The sequence below is a fragment of the Topomyia yanbarensis genome, chromosome 3, assembly GCF_030247195.1.
Source record: "Topomyia yanbarensis strain Yona2022 chromosome 3, ASM3024719v1, whole genome shotgun sequence".
NCBI lineage: Eukaryota > Metazoa > Arthropoda > Insecta > Diptera > Culicidae > Topomyia > Topomyia yanbarensis.
In genome coordinates this window covers 180,025,066-180,044,285 of record NC_080672.1, presented here as the reverse complement: position 1 = coordinate 180,044,285, position 19,220 = coordinate 180,025,066, and the positions used below count along the sequence as shown (strand labels likewise).

Sequence of the window (19,220 nt, the reverse complement as noted above, 5' to 3'; positions counted from 1 at the left end):
CATTGTACTTCACCAAATTACACAATGTTCGCACTAATGATTCAGAAATATGACCAGGAATATTCTGTTAGATTTGTAAGTATGTATAATTTACATGAATAAAGAAAAATTGATTTTCAGGAATCAATTATTATCTGTTCTGCCATTGGCCAGTACTATGCGACTTTCTCATGCTAACAATTCATTTCATCGTTAGCCATCTCCTTTACCAAGGCCAACAACGACAACAAAAACGGTCCTTTTCAGGACCACCATCATTTTTGTAAAGAATAATTTGAAATATTCCTCGCCCAAATCACCTTTTTTCCGTAAATTCCAATGAGTATCAACATATTTGAAGAACGTGTTCCTTACGTGACATTACCCACCCATCTTTTTTTTTCAATTAGAGCTAGTATTAGTGAAAATGAGATAGAAATATCCAAGTTCAATAACCCAAACACATGAAATTAAGAAAAGATAAGTGTATCATGTCAAAAAACGAATCATGCCGTGAATTATGCAGCTCTTCAAGACTAATAATCTGAAATGTTAAAGTATGTTAACTATTAAGATTTTCGAGAAATGAACGAAAAATCGATCAAAATTGCTAAATTTTAAATAAATTACTTTGAAAAGGTTAATCAACCTCATTAACTGGAACTTGTGAGGACATCACTCAATGGAATATTTTCTCACCTATCCAATGGAACTAAAAGATTTGAAATACAAAGTATACATTTTGAGTTAGAGGTATTTTAAGACAAATAAGTTTTTAGCATAAAAAGTTCAATAACAGTTGAGATTTGATGGTATGCGTAGAACGATTTTTTTTTCTTCAAATATTACAGTCAATCATTCCTCGAGAGGTTCTTAACCATGAACCAAACTGCCCATATAAGCATAATAGTCCCATATAATTTTTTGTCGAAAATGAGATAGGATTGTATTCTTTATCACCACTGAATCATAATGTACAAATAAGATTACCAGCTTTGTTCAGACAATATCGAAAAAATGCCAAAACATGGTTGTCCCATCCATAAGGCTCAATGAAAAATGTAAATCTTGAACAGCGTTTCTCTCGGCTTGCTGTTTTTCAATATGGGACTCTTATGCATATATAGGAAGCAAACACCCTGTATAAGTCAATATTTGTATGAAAATGATTTATGAACTCCCAAACGGCTTAACCGATTGCCGCAATGCTGTGCTATTGGTTGGTATGGGGATTATTGTTTTTCTCCTATTTCGTTTAAGTCGCAGTAACGCGCGATGGGTATTAGCTAGTTTATCATAATAACACAACATGGAGGCAACATTGAATTCTTGGATATAGTCGTGTAACAAATTATCAAACAAACTTACATTGTAACAAGTGGAAACTAATAAAATTACATAAGATTCGATCGAATGTTTCTGAGAACAAAATTGTGTGATGTCAATTACAGAACTCAACGCTTTTTCTTGAAAAGGGCGATACTAGCAGTAACACCATTCAAAGAAAATCAACAGTAAATATTTCGATATGGTTTTATTTCCTATTTAAGAACTATTGTGTTTTTTACATCCTAGATTGCATGATTCAGTGATCGAAACCCAAAACTTCATAAAGTATTTGAAATTATTAAATTAAAATTTGTTTTTGCTATTTAAATCGACAAAATAATAGTAATGCCCCTTTGGCGATTGTTTACTTTTTCGGTCCCACCTATCAGCATTGAAGTATCGCCCTTACGTTTTTTACAATAACTTCCGTTTTACACCACCGATTTCGTCCGGATTTTTTCAATAGCGATCATTGTTACTATTTACAGCTGGTATCAGCTTGATAATCCTAAAAAAATACGAAAAAACAGTTTCGCCTCTAAACTGCTAGCAAAAAAAGTATTGCTCAGTTTGTTTGCATGGAGCGTGAAGGGCGAAACTTTAAATAAACAAACAAAAATACAGTTTCGCCTGTTGTATTTTTGGCGTAGTTTAAGAAAGCAATATCGTAGAATCCAAATTTTTAGGTTAATTTATTGCATTTCAAAGCCCTCATTTGCATCTTTAAAAAAGCCTTATGTTTACATTTGTAAGTATCGCCCTTTTCACAAAAAAGCGTTGAACTGCATGTGCGATTTAAGTGTTTCTTACTATTGAGAAATATTGGAAGGAAAGAAGCAAGCGCTTATGCCAATGATGCAGAAAATTTGCTCTACATTCTAAAAAAGGACAAGCGTGGACTTTTTCGTACCCCCTACACTCTGTCCACGTGGTATATGAACGGCCCCATAAAAGTATGAGGCAGAAAGACGAAAATGAACAGAAAAAAAGAAAAGAAAACATGTACAGATCCCGTCCCAGATCTTAACTAACCTACCGTCATATCTATAATTGTCGCATGGGTAGGGTGACCATATCAAGCGGGTGAAAAACCAGGACAGTCCAAAGGGGACTACCACCCTCCATCACCTCTTAATTGATTGTGCCTTCTCCCCAGGTTTTCAGCAGCTAAAAAGTTCTAGGTTCTGGTAGCTTTTTTGGATTTATTCACTCGCAGTTCTTGTTACATAACCATCAGCGAAGGTTACATGACATGTTGGAAAAATTGGCAATCATTAATTTAGAGGATGATGCGAAATATTCTGAAATCATCTGTGCAGGACCGGCGAGAGGTTATCCGCACTCAACACACGTCATTGAAGTAAAGTAGAAGCATCAACAGTCACAAGTAACTTCCCTACGCCATTCCTGATTTAAAAATATGTAGCTGGCAATCTCCAATTACAATCACTATTTCTCGATCTGAGAGCAAAGTGACTACAAATTTCTCCATTTTTCAATCGTTATATGAAAAATAGCGGATAGGTTGGTGTAAATAATATCTGTTTGAACGCGACCTTCCATACTCCCTGTTAAGTAGGATGTTAGACTCGGCAGGTTAGTCGCTGTTTAGCGTCCAGTGAAGCCATGTTAATGATAGCATTGACCCTGAAATGGTTCCATAATCACCAGCTAGAGAGAGAACTCAATGTAGTTATTCCACGATAGTTATTGATATTTCGTCATTTCCCTTTTCATGGATTGTAAAATGTTCGCGGATTTCCAGTAAGACGAAAAAGTGCCACTGGAAAGAGATCTCAAGCAGAAGCAAAGCCACCAAAACGTCTTCAATTTGTGGTCTAAGATTGATCTACAACTGGAACCATTTGGATTCGTTCGGCTGCCAAATTTCCTTGAAAACGGATTAAACAGGTCATTCATAGGCTATGTACGAACGCCTCGTTCTTTATCTTTTCAATTTCTACGTTAGAGAAGAAAGTCGAGAAATTAATAAAGAAATTGGATGGTATAATTGAGGGATTCGAGTGTATAAAACTCTCGAATTTGGCTTGAGAGTGAGCTTACGTCTCAGTTATGGTTGCGATCGGTCGTAACTGCGATCTGAACCAGAGAAAATAAAGCAAAGACTCAGTAAAGAAAAATATTTTAGGCTTACAGAACAAAAACCAGGACAAATCAAGCGTTTTCCTTGACTTCCCAGGACGCCAGGACAGTCAGTGAAAAACCAGGACAAGTCCCGGGAAACCAGGACATATGGTCACCCTACGTATGGGTATAAGGAATCCCATAGAACATAGGACAAATAAGCTGCCTATAATCGCAAGTCAGTTCGATTTTCAATAGAAGATCCAGAAAAACATTGAACAAACATGCGATTATGAACAGTAAAGAAATGCACAAAATTCTCCAATCGAAAGAAAAGTTAAATAAACAAATGGCAAAAGTTCTTCATCGCCCTATAAAATTTTTGGAATGTAAGTTAACATGTTTAGACCAGCGACCCTTCATTTGTACTTTTCAAATAGACACTCTGTACTCAAGATACACTTTCCACATGTTCACCCAAAGTAGTTTTACCTAAGATCTGTTGTCGTTGGGAGCCCTGAACATAAGATACCGGAATCAAACCAGATGTCGTATTGTCTATCGAAGCCAGAACCCATCCTGTATTAAGCAGATTTTGTTCAACTTGTACGGTTTTTGGTGCTATTAAAACTTGTTGTCCGGCCCGAATCGTTAACTCTTCAGGATTGGTTGAGTCAAAATTGAACAAGGCCACAGCTTCTAGTGGGTTTACCCAGCTATGGGGATTTTTTGCTAAAATTTTAAGGATAAGTAGTTTTCATATGTATATATCGACAAGAACTCACTTCGTTCCACATGCTCGCTGCTACCAAATAACTTCATTAAAAGATATGGCGCGGACATAATAAATCCTAGGAACAAAATTACTGGCAAAGATGATCCCTTCACACTAGTCGCTTGTTTGTCGTTTTTTGCCATTTTGAACGCCTCCTTGAAGTTATTCTCAGTAGGATCTGTTTTTGTAATCTTTAGTAAGAACAGCAGTCTACAAATGGACCAAATGTAACTTAATAGCTAATCAAAACGACACAAACAACCTTACTTTCTATAGCTCCATACAATCCATCGAAACAAAGCGAAAGATGTCCAAAACTGTGCAAATACCCCTCGAAGATGGGCGAAGTTGGCTGCCACTCCCAGAACCGCTCTAAATGAACTTGTTAATGCGAAAAAAGTGGAATCTAGCATTGTAGCAATATTGCTGATAGCTCCTACCAAAGATTCAATGCTTTGAAATGTGGGTCTTGAACTTTCCTCAGCCATTTGAATAAATCTGTGAAGAAAATATTTGAATTGTGTTCCTTTGTTTACATGCGCTACTTACCGATGTTCAGGGTAGGGTGGGTTGAATCCGTAGCCACCACCGTACATTCCATCATTCATCATATTATTACCGAACATGCTATATCCATTACTAAGGCCCGAGTATCCGTACGGTGGCATTCCAAAACGAGTTCCGTATGCATTCGCATACATACCAGTTCCGCTAGATTGTTGAAATGGTCTTGGGGGGAGAGGAGGTGGATGATTAGACGAAACATGCCCAGCCGGTGTAGAAAGTGTATATTGCCCTCCAAAAAGCCGAGGTTCACTTAGCACTGGATTTCGGAAATTTGTAGGGTGCATTTGCAATTTGATTAAAGTTAATATCAGCTTAAGCACAGTAATTTAAAATGCGAGCCGAAAACCAATTTTTTGGACTAGTCTAGAGCTTTTTTTCATTACATCAAATCTAACAGAAACGTCAAACGGAGAAAATCGCGTGCAAAAAATTTCCTTGCAACTTTTAAATATATTTGACAATTAAAGCACCCCACACTACTTTTACAGTAAACGGCAAGTTACGGCAGGTAGCCTAGAACAAAGTTTCAATAGCCTACCGATCGCCAGCGTATAGTTTAACCCGCCAAGCCGCCTTTTCATTTACTGGGACACAGAAGGCTATTTATTCTACACGCTACCAGAAAATAACCTACAGAATAAGTTCTTTTAACTTAAATTTAGGTACTTTTGAGCTGTGCGTCGCTTTCGCACTTATTCCCACCCACTGCACAGTGGAAGAAATCCGACCAAAAAGGCAATTAATTAGAAGCCGCTGAAAAAGTATAACAATATATACACCGGAATTTTTTAGGAAATTGAACGCAATCAAATTTGTTCACCGCACGCACTTGTGACCGGAGATATGGGGCTTTGAAGATCCGGAACATTACCGGTTTTCATCAAATCAGAGGCCTAATTCAAAATCCGCTGAAAAAGTACAAAGAATTATACCTTTAAAGTTGCGAAAAACTTTAGCAATTAAGATGCAATCAAATTTGTTCACCGCACGTACTTGTGACCGGAGATATGGGGCTTTGAAGATCCGGAACATTACCGGTTTTCATCAAATCAGAGGCCTAATTCAAAATCCGCTGAAAAAGTACAAAGAATTATACCTTTAAAGTTGCGAAAAACTTTAGCAATTAAGATGCAATCAAATTTGTTCACCGCACGTACTTGTAACCGGAGATATGGGGCTTTGAAGATCCGGAACATTACCGGTTTTCATCAAATCAGAGGCCTAATTCAAAATCCGCTGAAAAATTACAAAGGATTATACCCTTTAAGTTGCGAAAAATTTTAGCGATCAAGATGCAATCAAATTTGTTCACCGCACGCACTTGTGACCGGAGATATGGGGCTTTGAAGATACGGAACATTACCGGCTTTCATCAAATCAGAGGCCTAATTCAAAATCCGCTGAAAAAGTACAAAGAATTATATCCTTAAAGTTGCGAAAAACTTTAGCAATTAAGATGCAATCAAATTTGTTCACCGCACGTACTTGTGACCGGAGATATGGGGCTTTGAAGATCCGGAACATTACCGGCTTTCATCAAATCAGAGGCCTAATTCAAAATCCGCTGAAAAAGTACAAAGAATTATACCTTTAAAGTTGCGAAAAACTTTAGCAATTAAGATGCAATCAAATTTGTTCACCGCACGTACTTGTAACCGGAGATATGGGGCTTTGAAGATCCGGAACATTACCGGTTTTCATCAAATCAGGCTCCCAATCAGAAGCCGCAGCAAAAAGACCTAAATCTAAATATCGAAAGTTGCGAAAAACTCCAGCAATCAAAGCGCAATAAGCATTCGAAGCTGGAGCACATTTTACTGTAAGCGTTTGAAGTGTATTTTACTGTTAATTTACTTTGGGAATTGTCACGATCAAAACGCAGTTTTTAACGCATGGCAAACTCTTATTGCATAGTGTTGAAAGAAAGTGCTACTGGTATCTAATAAAAATGCGTCTGTTAAACTGGTAACACTACGGCACGTTCGAGTAATTCTTGTATATGGTAAAAAACGAACCTAACCAGTATCAAAAGAGAAAGATTTCGAAATGAGAACAAAATGAGATTTTGGAAAATATGCGAGCATTTTTTTCAAATCAGTTTACAATGTTTCACAGGAGCTTAAAATAAAGGAACTAATCGCAAAAATTATATAACAATATTAATTCATATGAACTTATTTCTAACTAATTGGACATATAAACAAAAACAAAAACTATTATATATCAATATTAATTCATATGAACTTATTTCTAATCAATTGGACATAAAACAAAGGAATTGTAATATGGTCGTAAAAATATTAAAAAAATAAATAAATAAAAATAAATTTTACTCTGAATCAAACTCTGATTCAGCATCCCATTCTTCGTCAGACATGTCTGAACACTCGTTCATGCTACATTGAGTTACATTGGCGGATTTCATGTAACCCCGAATCACCTCTTCGAACTCGGAATCTCGTTTTGGTTTTTTAGATTTTTTAATTATATTTGCCGCTATAAATGGATCGCTCCAAGAAAGTGCAGCCACCAACATATCCTGAATGTTTGCTTCAGGAGATACCTATCACGATTAGATATTATTAGATCAACAAAGCAATTGTCTTGTCATTGTAAACTAACTTTTCGTGATCCATATAGCCGGTTCATCTTGTGCCTACGATGCGCCGATTCTCCCGCCTCTTCAGAATAATATGCTAAAGGTAAGGGCTGAAAAGATGTTATATATATATATATATATATATATATATATATATATATATATATATATATATATATATATATATATATATATATATATATATATATATATATATATATATATATATATATATATATATATATATATATATATATATATATATATATATATATATATATATATATATATTTGTTCTTTAGAAACTTACCATGGATTCTGATATATACCTAAGATGGCTGTATTTTTCAATACAAGGGGGTATATCGCGTAAATGTGAAAGTGATTCCCGAAGTATTTTTATGGTATGATTGTATAATACTTCTACTTTTTCGCCATCCAGAATCTGGGACGAGCTACTAAGGAAGCTAAGCAATCGTATCCCCTTTATAATTTCTTCGCCATTCTTAATTTTTAAACATTTTGCGAATTTAGATGGTTCGGCTAATAATCGTCTTGACATATTACCTGATAGAGCAATGAAGTTAACGACAATGTTAAATTTTTAAAATATAATTAATGCTCTACTGCACTAAAATTGGATATCGGATTGAAACTGAAAGGAAACTCAACATGTTGCAATATTTCTCGACGAACAATGTAGAGTAGTAGAGGGATAAAAAGCAAATTACCAGTATTCGAGTTTCCTGATCCTCCTGGTTGTGCTCTGTTCACTCTGACAGAGAACTCTCTCTCCAATTCTCCTGATATAGTTTTAATTTTGTCCTTCACAATAGGATGCGTCAAAGGAAACTCTCCACAAACTTCCTTGGCGGCGTGTTTTATCAGCCACTCTACACTATTGATCATCGAGTGCATGTATGATGGACCGATCACGCTGTTTTTTGATAAGCACAAGGGGCACTTGTGGGTGTTGCCATTACCAATAATGGCGTTCGCTACTTTACCGTCGATTAATGTATAAACGGCTTCGATTTTAAATTTTATTCGTAGGTCTTCGATGTGTTTTATTATTACGTATTTGTTCAAATCGTCTATATCGTCGAAAAATTTTTGAAAAATTTTCAACGTTAGTTCGGTCGACTCTTTAGCCCATCCCATGAAGGTAGGTCGCACCATTACGTTCGATTGTGGGGTGGGATTTTTCCACAACATTTGACCACCTTCAATTTCAACTGACAGCAACATCGCATTGGCCACCACAAGCGAGCCGTCTTGGCCCGTTATTCCTTCTTGATTATAATGGTTGAAGGCTGTGGCAGAGTCAAATCCTCCAGCAATGCGCAACACACAACTTACTTCACCGGAATTGCGTCCCTTTATCGATTCAATTATGCTAGGGTAGCATTCAAAAAGCCGGTTCAGGTGTGCCTCGAATAAATATCGAAGTGGGACCTCCACTGAAAGAAAACCCCAATCCCAGTTCGGTTTTTCAAAACGGGGAATTATTTTGTTCCGAAATTCAATAATCTATTAGAAAAGAAATCACTTAATCCTAAAAAAATATTTTCATGCAGTTAACTTACCGAGTCCCACGATCTTAAAACAACCATCCCAAGTTCTTTTTTGAAAAACATCGCGATCGTATTGTATTTTCTCCTACTTAACGCCAGCTCGCTCTTCAGCATCAAACTACTCTCCACTGAAGCCGGTTCTATTTTGTTTATGAGTAGCTGTTTCGCATATTGCTCTCCGCCCATTCTCAATTTCTTTAAAATGTGGGATATGTTTTCGGAACTCTCCAATATCGCTTGTTTTTCGGCGGCCATTAAAAGTTTTTCCAAGTTTCCTTCTTCGTTTGCGAGAAGCTTACGAGCATGCAGACGTTTTACACGATGCCTCAATGCGGAAAATGGTTTTCGCTTTCGACCCACCTTAGTCGTCCTTTTTTATTTGGAGTTGATTCATTTTCACTAACTTTTTTTGTGGTTGAATCGCATCTGGAATCAAGCTATTTAAAATATTATTTCTAATTAACCATTGAATCTGTTCAATAATTAATTTGAAAACGAGCATGAATTTAAATTCTTTAATTGATATAGATTATAATATATTATAGTACCTCCACCTCAGATTCAAGCCAGCAACGATTTCGTTCGTAAAACCTTGACGTTGATTGCTGTCGATCCCACCTTCTCTTGAACTGTTTTGTCCAGGTTCTCATATTTATGTATACGTTTTCGATTCGAATCCACTCTTCAAGCTTGCTTTCATTTTGGTTGAAATTTATAAATTTTTCGCACAAAACTTTGTTCGTAATCATTTTGTATACTACACAACTTGCATTTCAATTTGATTATTCACGTCATTGAGCAGTTGCCATGGTATTCACCATTGAGCGTACATCCATAATGAGGTGTATCTGTTTTTTTTGTTTTGGAGGCATTTCGTGCAGATAAACATGAATATAATATATGCGTTTTGATTGCTGGAGTTTTTCAAAACTTTCGATGTATAGTTTTTAGTATTTTTGCTGCGGCTTCTGATTGGGCGCCTGATTTGATGAAAACCGGTAATGTTCCGTATCTTCAAAGCCCCATATCTCCGGTCACAAGTGCGTGCGGTGAACAAATTTGATTGCATCTTGATCGCTTAAGTTTTTCGCAACTTTAAAGGTATAATTCTTTGTACTTTTTCAGCGGATTTTGAATTAGGCCTCTGATTTGATGAAAACCGGTAATGTTCCGGATCTTCAAAGCCCCATATCTCCGGTCACAAGTGCGTGCGGTGAACAAATTTGATTGCATCTTGATCGCTAAAATTTTTCGCAACTTTAAGGGTATAATCCTTTGTACTTTTTCAGCGGATTCTGAATAGGGCCTCTGATTTGATGAAAACCGGTAATGTTCCGGATCTTCAAAGCCCCATATCTCCGGTTACAAGTACGTGCGGTGAACAAATTTGATTGCATCTTGATCGCTAAAGTTTTTCGCAACTTTAAGGTTATAATCCTTTGTACTTTTTCAGCGGATTCTGAATAGGGCCTCTGATTTGATGAAAACCGGTAATGTTCCGGATCTTCAAAGCCCCATATCTCCGGTCACAAGTGCGTGCGGTGAACAAATTTGATTGCATCTTGATCGCTTAAGTTTTTCGCAACTTTAAGGGTATAATTCTTTGTACTTTTTCAGCGGATTCTGAATTAGGCCTCTAATTTGATGAAAACCGGTAATGTTCCGGATCTTCAAAGCCCCATATCTCCGGTCACAAGTACGTGCGGTGAACAAATTTGATTGCTTCTTAATTGCTAAAGTTTTTCGCAACTTTAAAGGTATAATTCTCTGTACTTTTTCAGCGGATTCTAAATTAGGCCTCTAATTTGATGAAAACCGGTAATGTTCCGGATCTTCAAAGCCCCATATCTCCGGTCACAAGTGCGTGCGGTGAACAAATTTGATTGCGTTCAATTTCCTAAAAAATTCCGCAACTTTTGGTGTATATATTGTCATACTTTTTCAGCGGCTTCTAATTAATTGCCTTTTTGGTCGGATTTCTTCCACTGTGCACTGAGACGTCCAAAAAATTGTTTCAAAATCGTTCAACACGGGTCCAATGATGGACGTTCGTTGAACGGTTATTTGAACGTTGTCCAAATTGGTCCAACGAACGTCCTTCATTGGACGATTTTGAAACCAACCGTTCTTAGAGGGCAGTTAAACTCATTCCGGAACCGGTTCGGATTTCTGAATGGAGTCATTATGGCCCAGTTAAGCTCAGCCGGAAATGAACCGGAATTCTGGCTGGTTCCAGTTCGTACACGGGCTCCAGTGACACAACCCTCTAAGAACGGTTGGTTTCAAAATCGTCCAATGAAGGACGTTCGTTGGACCAATTTGGACAACGTTCAAATAACCGTTCAACGAACGTCCATCATTGGACCCGTGTTGAACGATTTTGAAACAATTTTTTGGACGTCTCAGTGGGAACCGATTCTAGTTAGAATCCCATGTACGAACTGGAACCAGCCAGAATTCCAGTTCAATTCCGGTTGAGCTTTACTGGGGGATTCCAAATCAAATGCAACAACCGATTCCGACTCAGAATCGGTTGTTGCATTTGATTTGGAATCCATACTGACTCCATTCAGGATTCCGAATCAAATTCCGAATGGTTTGACCGGGTTAGTGTTGTCAAAAACAAAACGAGAGATTCCCAGAGAGCAAATTTTCTGGCAGAGACCGCTCTGCTACATTTCTGTAACCCAGTTAAGCTCAGCCGGAAATGAACCGGAATTCTGGCTGGTTCCAGTTCGTATTCCGGCTCCAGTGACACAACCGATTCTAGTTAGAATCGGTTGTTGCACTGGAGCCGGAATACGAACTGGAACCAGCCAGAATTCCAGTTCATTTCCGGCTGAACTTTACTGGGAAGTCTTGGTTTGGCAGCCCTGTCAGATTTTTGCGCGTATCCTGTCGGGTTAGTTGAGCTAGGGCGACCTCGGTTTCGCTCGCGTTTTCTGGCAAATTTTGACAGGAACCGAGCAAAACCCTGGCATAACTGACATAAACTGTGCAAAGATCCTGGCAATTCCTACCTGGTAGAATTTAGCACGAATCGGGCAAAACATCTGACAAAGATGTGGCAGGAAGCGTGCAGAGATCTTGGCCGTACATTTCTGGCTGGATTCTGGATAAAAGTGAGCAGCATCGGTTGGTTTAACCGCTTCTGTCAGAAACGGTTGTTGCATTTGAGCGAATTCGTTGCCAGAATTCTCGTACAAATCGCGCTAAATGCTCGCAGAAACTCTGCCAGCATCAATTTCGCTTTGCTCAACTTTTGCTAACTTTCTGCTTCCCACGCTGACCGGGTTCGACTCACAAGATTAAGGTTTGATTCAATCAATACTGTTGGTTGAAATTACCAACTAATTCATTTGTTGGCTTTTCAGTAGTTTCAACAAATATTTCGTTTGAAACAACAAAATCATGTTAAGTTTAACCGAACAAAGAAGTTTGAAGGAACAAAAACAAATCTTTTGTATCAACCAAAGGAGAGAACAACTCAAATTTAGTTGAAATTAAACAGATTCTGTTGGATTTTAACAAAGGGATCTGTAAGATCTAACAAATTTTATTTTGATTCAACAATGTTTCTATTTAAAATGTAAACGGAAGTACTTGTTGAACTAAACCAAATACATGCTTTTGAAAAACGCCCATTTCAGTTTGAAACAGTCATTCGCCACGTTTTAGATTCAACAAAACGTTTTGTTGATTCAAAAAGGCCTGATTCTTCTGCGTGTACTTATAAGTTGTTTGGGGTATACTTGAAATTAGGTAAATTCAACTTAAATTTAAGTAAATTAAACTCAAGGTTGAGTTATTATTTTTGCCGTAGTTAAATGGAAACTACCATCAACACGATTTACCTAATTTTACCTTCCTGCACGATACCACGAGATTGAGTCAAAAGTACTGAATTTTAGGTAGTTTTTCGGTGGCGTGTAGATTCTACTATCACCTCTGCATTTACTCATTGCAGGATCGTATCGATCGTATAAGCATATTACATGTTTTTCGTAAATATAATGAGATAATTGACAACTATTATTTTATTACATCCCGGTCAAACCATTCGGAATTTGATTCGGAGTCCTGAATGGGGTCAGTATGGATTCCAAATCAAATGCAAACGATTCTGAAACCGATTGAGTCGGAATCGGTTGTTGCATTTGATTTTTGGAATCCATAATGACTCCATTTAGAAATCCGAACTGGTTCCGGAATGAGTTTAACTGGAATGTTGCCGATCACTTTGCTACCCTCTACCCTCTAAGAACGGTTGGTTTCAAAATCGTCCAATGAAGGACGTTTGTTGGACCAATTTGGACAACGTCCAAATAACCGTTCAACGAACGTCCATCGTTGGACCCGTGTTGAACGATTTTGAAACCATTTTTTGGACGTCTCAGTGGGTAAGTTGGTTTCAAAATAGTCCAATAAAGGACGTTCGTTGGACCAGTTTGGACAACGTACAAATAACCGTTCAACGAACGTGCATCGTTGGCCCCGAGTTGAACGATTTTGAAACAATTTTTTGGACCTCTCAGTGGGTACCCTCTAAGAACGGTTGGTTTCAAAATTGTCCAATGAAGGACGTTCGTTGGACCAATTTGGACAACGTTCAAATAACCGTTCAACAAACGTCCATCGTTGGACCCGTGTTGAACGATTTTGAAACCATTTTTTGGACGTCTCAGTGGGTATTATGCTCTTTTACATATCTATACCGTTTATTCAAAACGTAATAACTAACAAATGTAAACAAACTGAGTTTTTATGCCAAATAAAAGCTAAGCATTGACTCTTTATCGTCCACAAATAATAGAGAAAAATTATAACTCTTTATATGTTAATTTAATCTTAATTCAAAATGTCACATAGTACACGCAGAAGAATCAGGCCTTTTTGAATCAACAAAACGTTTTGTTGAATCTAAAACGTGGCGAATGACTGTTTCAAACTGAAATGGGCGTTTTTCAAAAGCATGTATTTGGTTTAGTTCAACAAATACTTCTGTTTACATTTTAAATAGAAACATTGTTGAATCAAAATAAAATTTGTTAGACCTAACTGATCCCTTTGTTAAAAACCAACAGAATCTTTGTTTAATTTCAACTAAATTCTCTCCTTTGGTTGATACAAGATTTGTTTTTGTTCCTTCAAACTTGTTTGTTCGGTTAAACTTAACATGATTTTGTTGTTTCAAACGAAATATTTGTTGAAACTACTGAAAAGCCAACAAATGAATTAGTTGGTAATTTCAACCAACAGTATTGATTGAATCAAACCTGAATCTTGTTTGTCACTATATCAAACGGGAAAATTATTTAAAACCAAAATTTGTTTATTTTTACTATTTTTTTTTTCTGCGTGTATACAACAGTTTTGCTAATATTTTGTAAATGTGATGTTTTCCCAGTTAAGCTCAGCCGGAAATGAACCGGAATTCTGGCTGGTTTCAGTTCGTATTCCGGCTCCAGTGACACAACCGATTCTAGTTAGAATCGGTTGTTGCACTGGAGCCGGAATACGAACTGGAACCAGCCAGAATTCCAGTTCATTTCCGGCTGAACTTTACTGGGTTGCGTTGTGATGTTTCCCCAAGTCGACTGTAGTTACCCTCTAAGAACGGTTGGTTTCAAAATAGTCCAATGAAGGACGTTCGTTGGACCAATTTGGATGACGTCCAAATAACCGTTCAACGAACGTCCATCGTTGGACCCGTGTTGAACGATTTTGAAACAATTTTTTGGATGTCTCAGTGGGTAGTATGTTTTGCCAATGCTAAACCTCATATCTACCCAGTGAGCAAATTTTCTGGCAGAGACCGCTCTGCTTGATTTCTGTAAGTCTTGGTTTGGCAGCCCTGTCAGATTTCTGCGCGTATCCTGTCGGGTTAGTTGAGCTAGGGCGAACTCGGTTTCGCTCGCGTTTTCTGGCAAATTTTGACAGGAACCAAGCTAAACCCTGGCATAACTCGGACATAACCTGTGCAAAGATCTTGGCAATTCCTACCTGGTAGAATTTAGCACGAATCGAGCAAAACATCTGACAAAGATGTGGCAGGAAGCGTGCAGAGATCTTGGTCGTACATTTCTGACTCGATTCTGGATAAAAGTGAGCAGCATCGGTTGGTGTAACCGTTTCTGTCAGAAACGGTTGTTGCATTTGAGCGAATTCGTTACCAGAATTCTCGCACAAATCGCGCAAAATGCTCGCAGAAACTCTGCCAGCATCAATTTCGCTTTGCTAAACTTTTGCTAACTTTCTGCTTGCCACGCTGACCGGGTACACTCTCGGTTGCAATACAGCACATCAAATATATCACATCTACAAGCCCGTCTCTCAAAACGTCACAGTAAAATGTACCATCTACAAACCAACGACTGAATACGATCCTGCAATGAGTAAATGCAGAGGTGATAGTAGAATTAATTCAGCTTTTTGTTGGTGGCTGCGTCCCCAAATGCACACCCCACTTTGACAAATCTTCCGTCCAATGTCAATTTTGACAAATCATCAGTCTTGTCAAATTTGACAAACCGTCCTTCAGATTCAATTTTTTGATCGTGGTAGGCGTTCACTTCTGCTCTCAACTAAAATTGAACGTCAAATATAAACAGTTTTTCAGTTGAAAAACTAAACTGATTTCAATACGGATCCGCACAGTCAACTGTAGTCCCATTCAACAGCGGCACTTAACTCGAAATGTGGATACAGAACATCTGCTATTCAAAACTATTCGCTACTCGCAATCGGCATACAAAAATCGGTCGACCAATACGGCAATTAATCAGTCTTACAATGTAATTGGGCGATTATCAAACTGAGTAAAACCAATCAGCGATGCTCAATCCAGTCGAAACTAATAAGTCAGGTGAATTGCAACCGATTTCTTCGGTAAACGCAGATGCAGCTGTAGCTGACAATTGCCAATTCTTGGTGCTAAATTTTGCTACAAATTTGTATTCAAAATCAGGTGTGAACAAACATTGTTTAGGTCTAGGTTTAGGTACTGTATCGTTAGAAGATGCTTTTCCGGGTAGTTTAAAAGCAAGTTTCGTGTGCTATTATTAGTCATTTCATGTGGGATGAATTTAGGTAAGAGCCGAGGTTCAAATCGCATAATTCTCTCGACACTTTCAAACAGCTGAAAACATGCTTATAAATAAATTCACGAAGAAATTAAAATCATCGAAAAAGGCGTTTGAAAATAAAATAACAAATTTTAAATTAGACGTTTAACGTTCATTAAGAAAATAAATAAGCAGGATACATGATAGCCGTGAAACTCAAGGCTGATGAGATCGCTTGTCAAAATTGACACCGCTGACGAGTTGTCAAAGTTGACACTGTACAAACGACTTGTCAAAATAGAGTGCGCATTTGAAAACGCAGCCACCAGCAAAAAGCTGAATAGCCTTCTGTGTGCTTTAATTATTAAATAAATTTAAAAGCTGCAAAGAAATTTTTGAACGCGATTTTCTCCGTTTGACGTTTCTGTTAGATATGATGTAATGAAAAAAAGCTTTAGATATGCCCGGTCAAACCATTCGGAATCCTGAATGGAGTCATTATGGATTCCAAATCAAATGAAACAACCGATTCTGAGTCGGAATCGGTTGTTGCATTTGATTTGGAATCCATACCCACTGAGACGTCCAAAAAATTGTTTCAAAATCGTTCAACACGGGTCCAACAATGGACGTTCGTTGAACGGTTATTTGGACGTTGTCCAAATTGGTCCAACAAACGTCCTTCATTGGACGATTTTGAAACCAACCGTTCTTAGAGGGTAATGACTCCATTAAGAAATCCGAACCGGTTCCGGAATGAGTTTAACTGGGTGTGATCTTGGCAATACCACCCCGCTCGGACGTGCCTGGCAGAATTCCCCCCAGATAGCCGGCAGCGAAGTAAAAAGTCTGACAGAATTCCTAGGGGTCTGGCTGGCAGATCGCTGCCCAGCCGGCCGGCTCAAATGCAACAACCGTTTCTGGCACAATTTTTCGCCTTACGGTTATTAACGGTTTTTTTTTCTGCCGGATTTCTGCCAGGCACGCACCGGCAGGACCGGTTTTGTACCGCTTCAGGTTTTGCTTGTATTTTTTCTTAATTTTTTTTTAAATTTCATGTAAATTTATAACACAGATAACAGACGTCCATTTTCAGCATTCAACTTGTGTAAAATCTCTAACGGTTTCGAAGGTAGTTTGGATATCGTGGAATAGCCATAATCTCCAGCATTCCGAAACTTTTTGAATCAATCATTAACGAAAAAATATTTCTTCAAATAAAAAACAGAATTACTAACCTCCAACATGGCTTCTTCAAAGGTCGTTCGACCTCAACAAATTTACTAGAATTTATTAACTATTCACTGATTGCAATGGACAATGGAAACTACGTGGAAGCACTTTACACAGACTTTAGTAAAGCATTTGATCGAATCGACATCCCAATGTTACTTTATAAATTAAAAAAGATGGGAATTGAGCCTGAGCTGCGTACGTGGTTAGAATCATATCTATCCAACCGCCAGCAAATAATCAAATTCAAAGGAAAGCAATCTAATCCAATTGAAGTCACCTCAGGAGTTCCACAAGGCTCTCATTTAGGACCTCTATTGTTTATTTTATATGTGAACGATATTTCCTTCCTTCTCAAAAAACTGAAAGTACTAATCTATGCCGATGGCATGAAACTTTACTTGGAGATAAGAAATGCCGAGGATATTGATACATTCCAAAACGAAATTCTAGTTTTCCACACGTGGTGTCAAAAAAGCCTCCTACAGCTAAGCGTGAAAAAATGCAATTCAATCACTTTTAGTAGAAAACGACAAACATCGAATGTTGTGATTACCTTAGGAAGACAGACTGTAGCAAAATGTGAAAGAATTAGGGATTTAGGCGTTATATTAGATTCCAAGTTAAATTTTATTGATCATTATAACACAATTATTCACAAAGCTAACAACATGCTCAGTTTTATAAAACGCTTTAGTTATCATTTTGTAGATCCGTATACAATCAAAACACAGAGAACAGACATCCATGATCGAACAAAAATATTTAAAAAACGTTTGTAAACATTTGAATTAATATACGAAAAACACTAGCGCCGCCAAACCAACCTATCCCATCTATCCGTCAAATCCTTTTCGGAACCGGTTCGAAATCCTGGATGGATTCAGAATGGAATCTAGCTCAAAGAAAACAACCGATTCCGACTCTATCGGTTGACGCATTTGAGCTGGAATTCATGCTGGAAGTCCGAATCGGTTCCGGACTAGTTTGACTGGGTAGAGGAATAACCGCTGTCAATTCAGTCGAACTCACCCACAAAAAAAACATGACGACAGTAGCGCACCTGGTTTAGATATCCAAACTACCTTCGAAACCGTTAGAGATTTTACACAAGTTGAATGTTGAAGATGGACGTCTGTTCTCTGTGATCAAAACATTATATATTGCTTATGTTAGGTCGATATTGGAATATTGCAGCATCGTTTGGTGCCCTTTTTCAAGCACACATGAAGAACGAATAGAATCTGTACAAAAACAATTCATATTATTTGCCCTTCGTAAACTAGGTTGGATAGCATTTCCTCTGCCATCTTATGAAGCACGCTGCATGCTTATCAATATACAAACATTAAAGGAACGTCGTGAATTTGCAATGCTTTCGTTCATTAATAATATCGTCTCGCATCGTATTGATTCAGCCGAAATTTTATCCAAATTGAACTTTTATGCACCTTCACGACAGCTACGAAACCGAAGCATATTCTCAATAACTCCATATCGCACAAATTATGCAAAATATGGCCCTATAAATCGAATGATGGCTGTTTATAACCGCTATATATATATATATATATATATATATATATATATATATATATATATATATATATATATATATATATATATATATATATATATATATATATATATATATATATATATATATATATATATATATATATATATATATATATATATATATAATATATATATATATATATATATATATATATATATATATATATATATATATATATATATATATATATATATATATATATATATATATATATATATATATATATATATATATATATATATATATATATATATATATATATATATATATATATATATATATATATATATATATATATATATATATATATATATATATATATATATATATATATATATATATATATATATATATATATATATATATATATATATATATATATATATATATATATATATATATATATATATATATATATATATATATATATATATAT

At 36.8% G+C, this 19,220-nt stretch overlaps 1 protein-coding gene across 5 annotated transcripts in view; it reads right to left on the bottom strand.

Moving 5' to 3' along the window:
• The window catches only part of LOC131693764 (peroxisomal membrane protein PEX13), a 52,518-nt gene that overhangs the window by 5,968 nt on the left and 27,330 nt on the right, over positions 1-19,220 (bottom strand). Inside the window, exons 1-5 of one of the 5 annotated variants that reach the window (XM_058981891.1) lie at positions 5,274-5,291; positions 4,718-4,897; positions 4,436-4,666; positions 4,179-4,378; positions 3,886-4,125 (exon numbers count right to left, since the gene is read on the bottom strand). In XM_058981891.1, the coding sequence (XP_058837874.1) occupies positions 3,886-4,125; positions 4,179-4,378; positions 4,436-4,666; positions 4,718-4,869 (823 nt within the window). In that variant the 5' untranslated portion in view covers positions 4,870-4,897; positions 5,274-5,291. Of the gene's footprint in view, positions 1-3,885; positions 4,126-4,178; positions 4,379-4,435; positions 4,667-4,717; positions 5,177-5,273; positions 5,292-19,220 lie in introns of those variants that run through there. The other 4 variants (XM_058981888.1, XM_058981887.1, XM_058981889.1 and 1 more) reach the window with 4 other exon arrangements.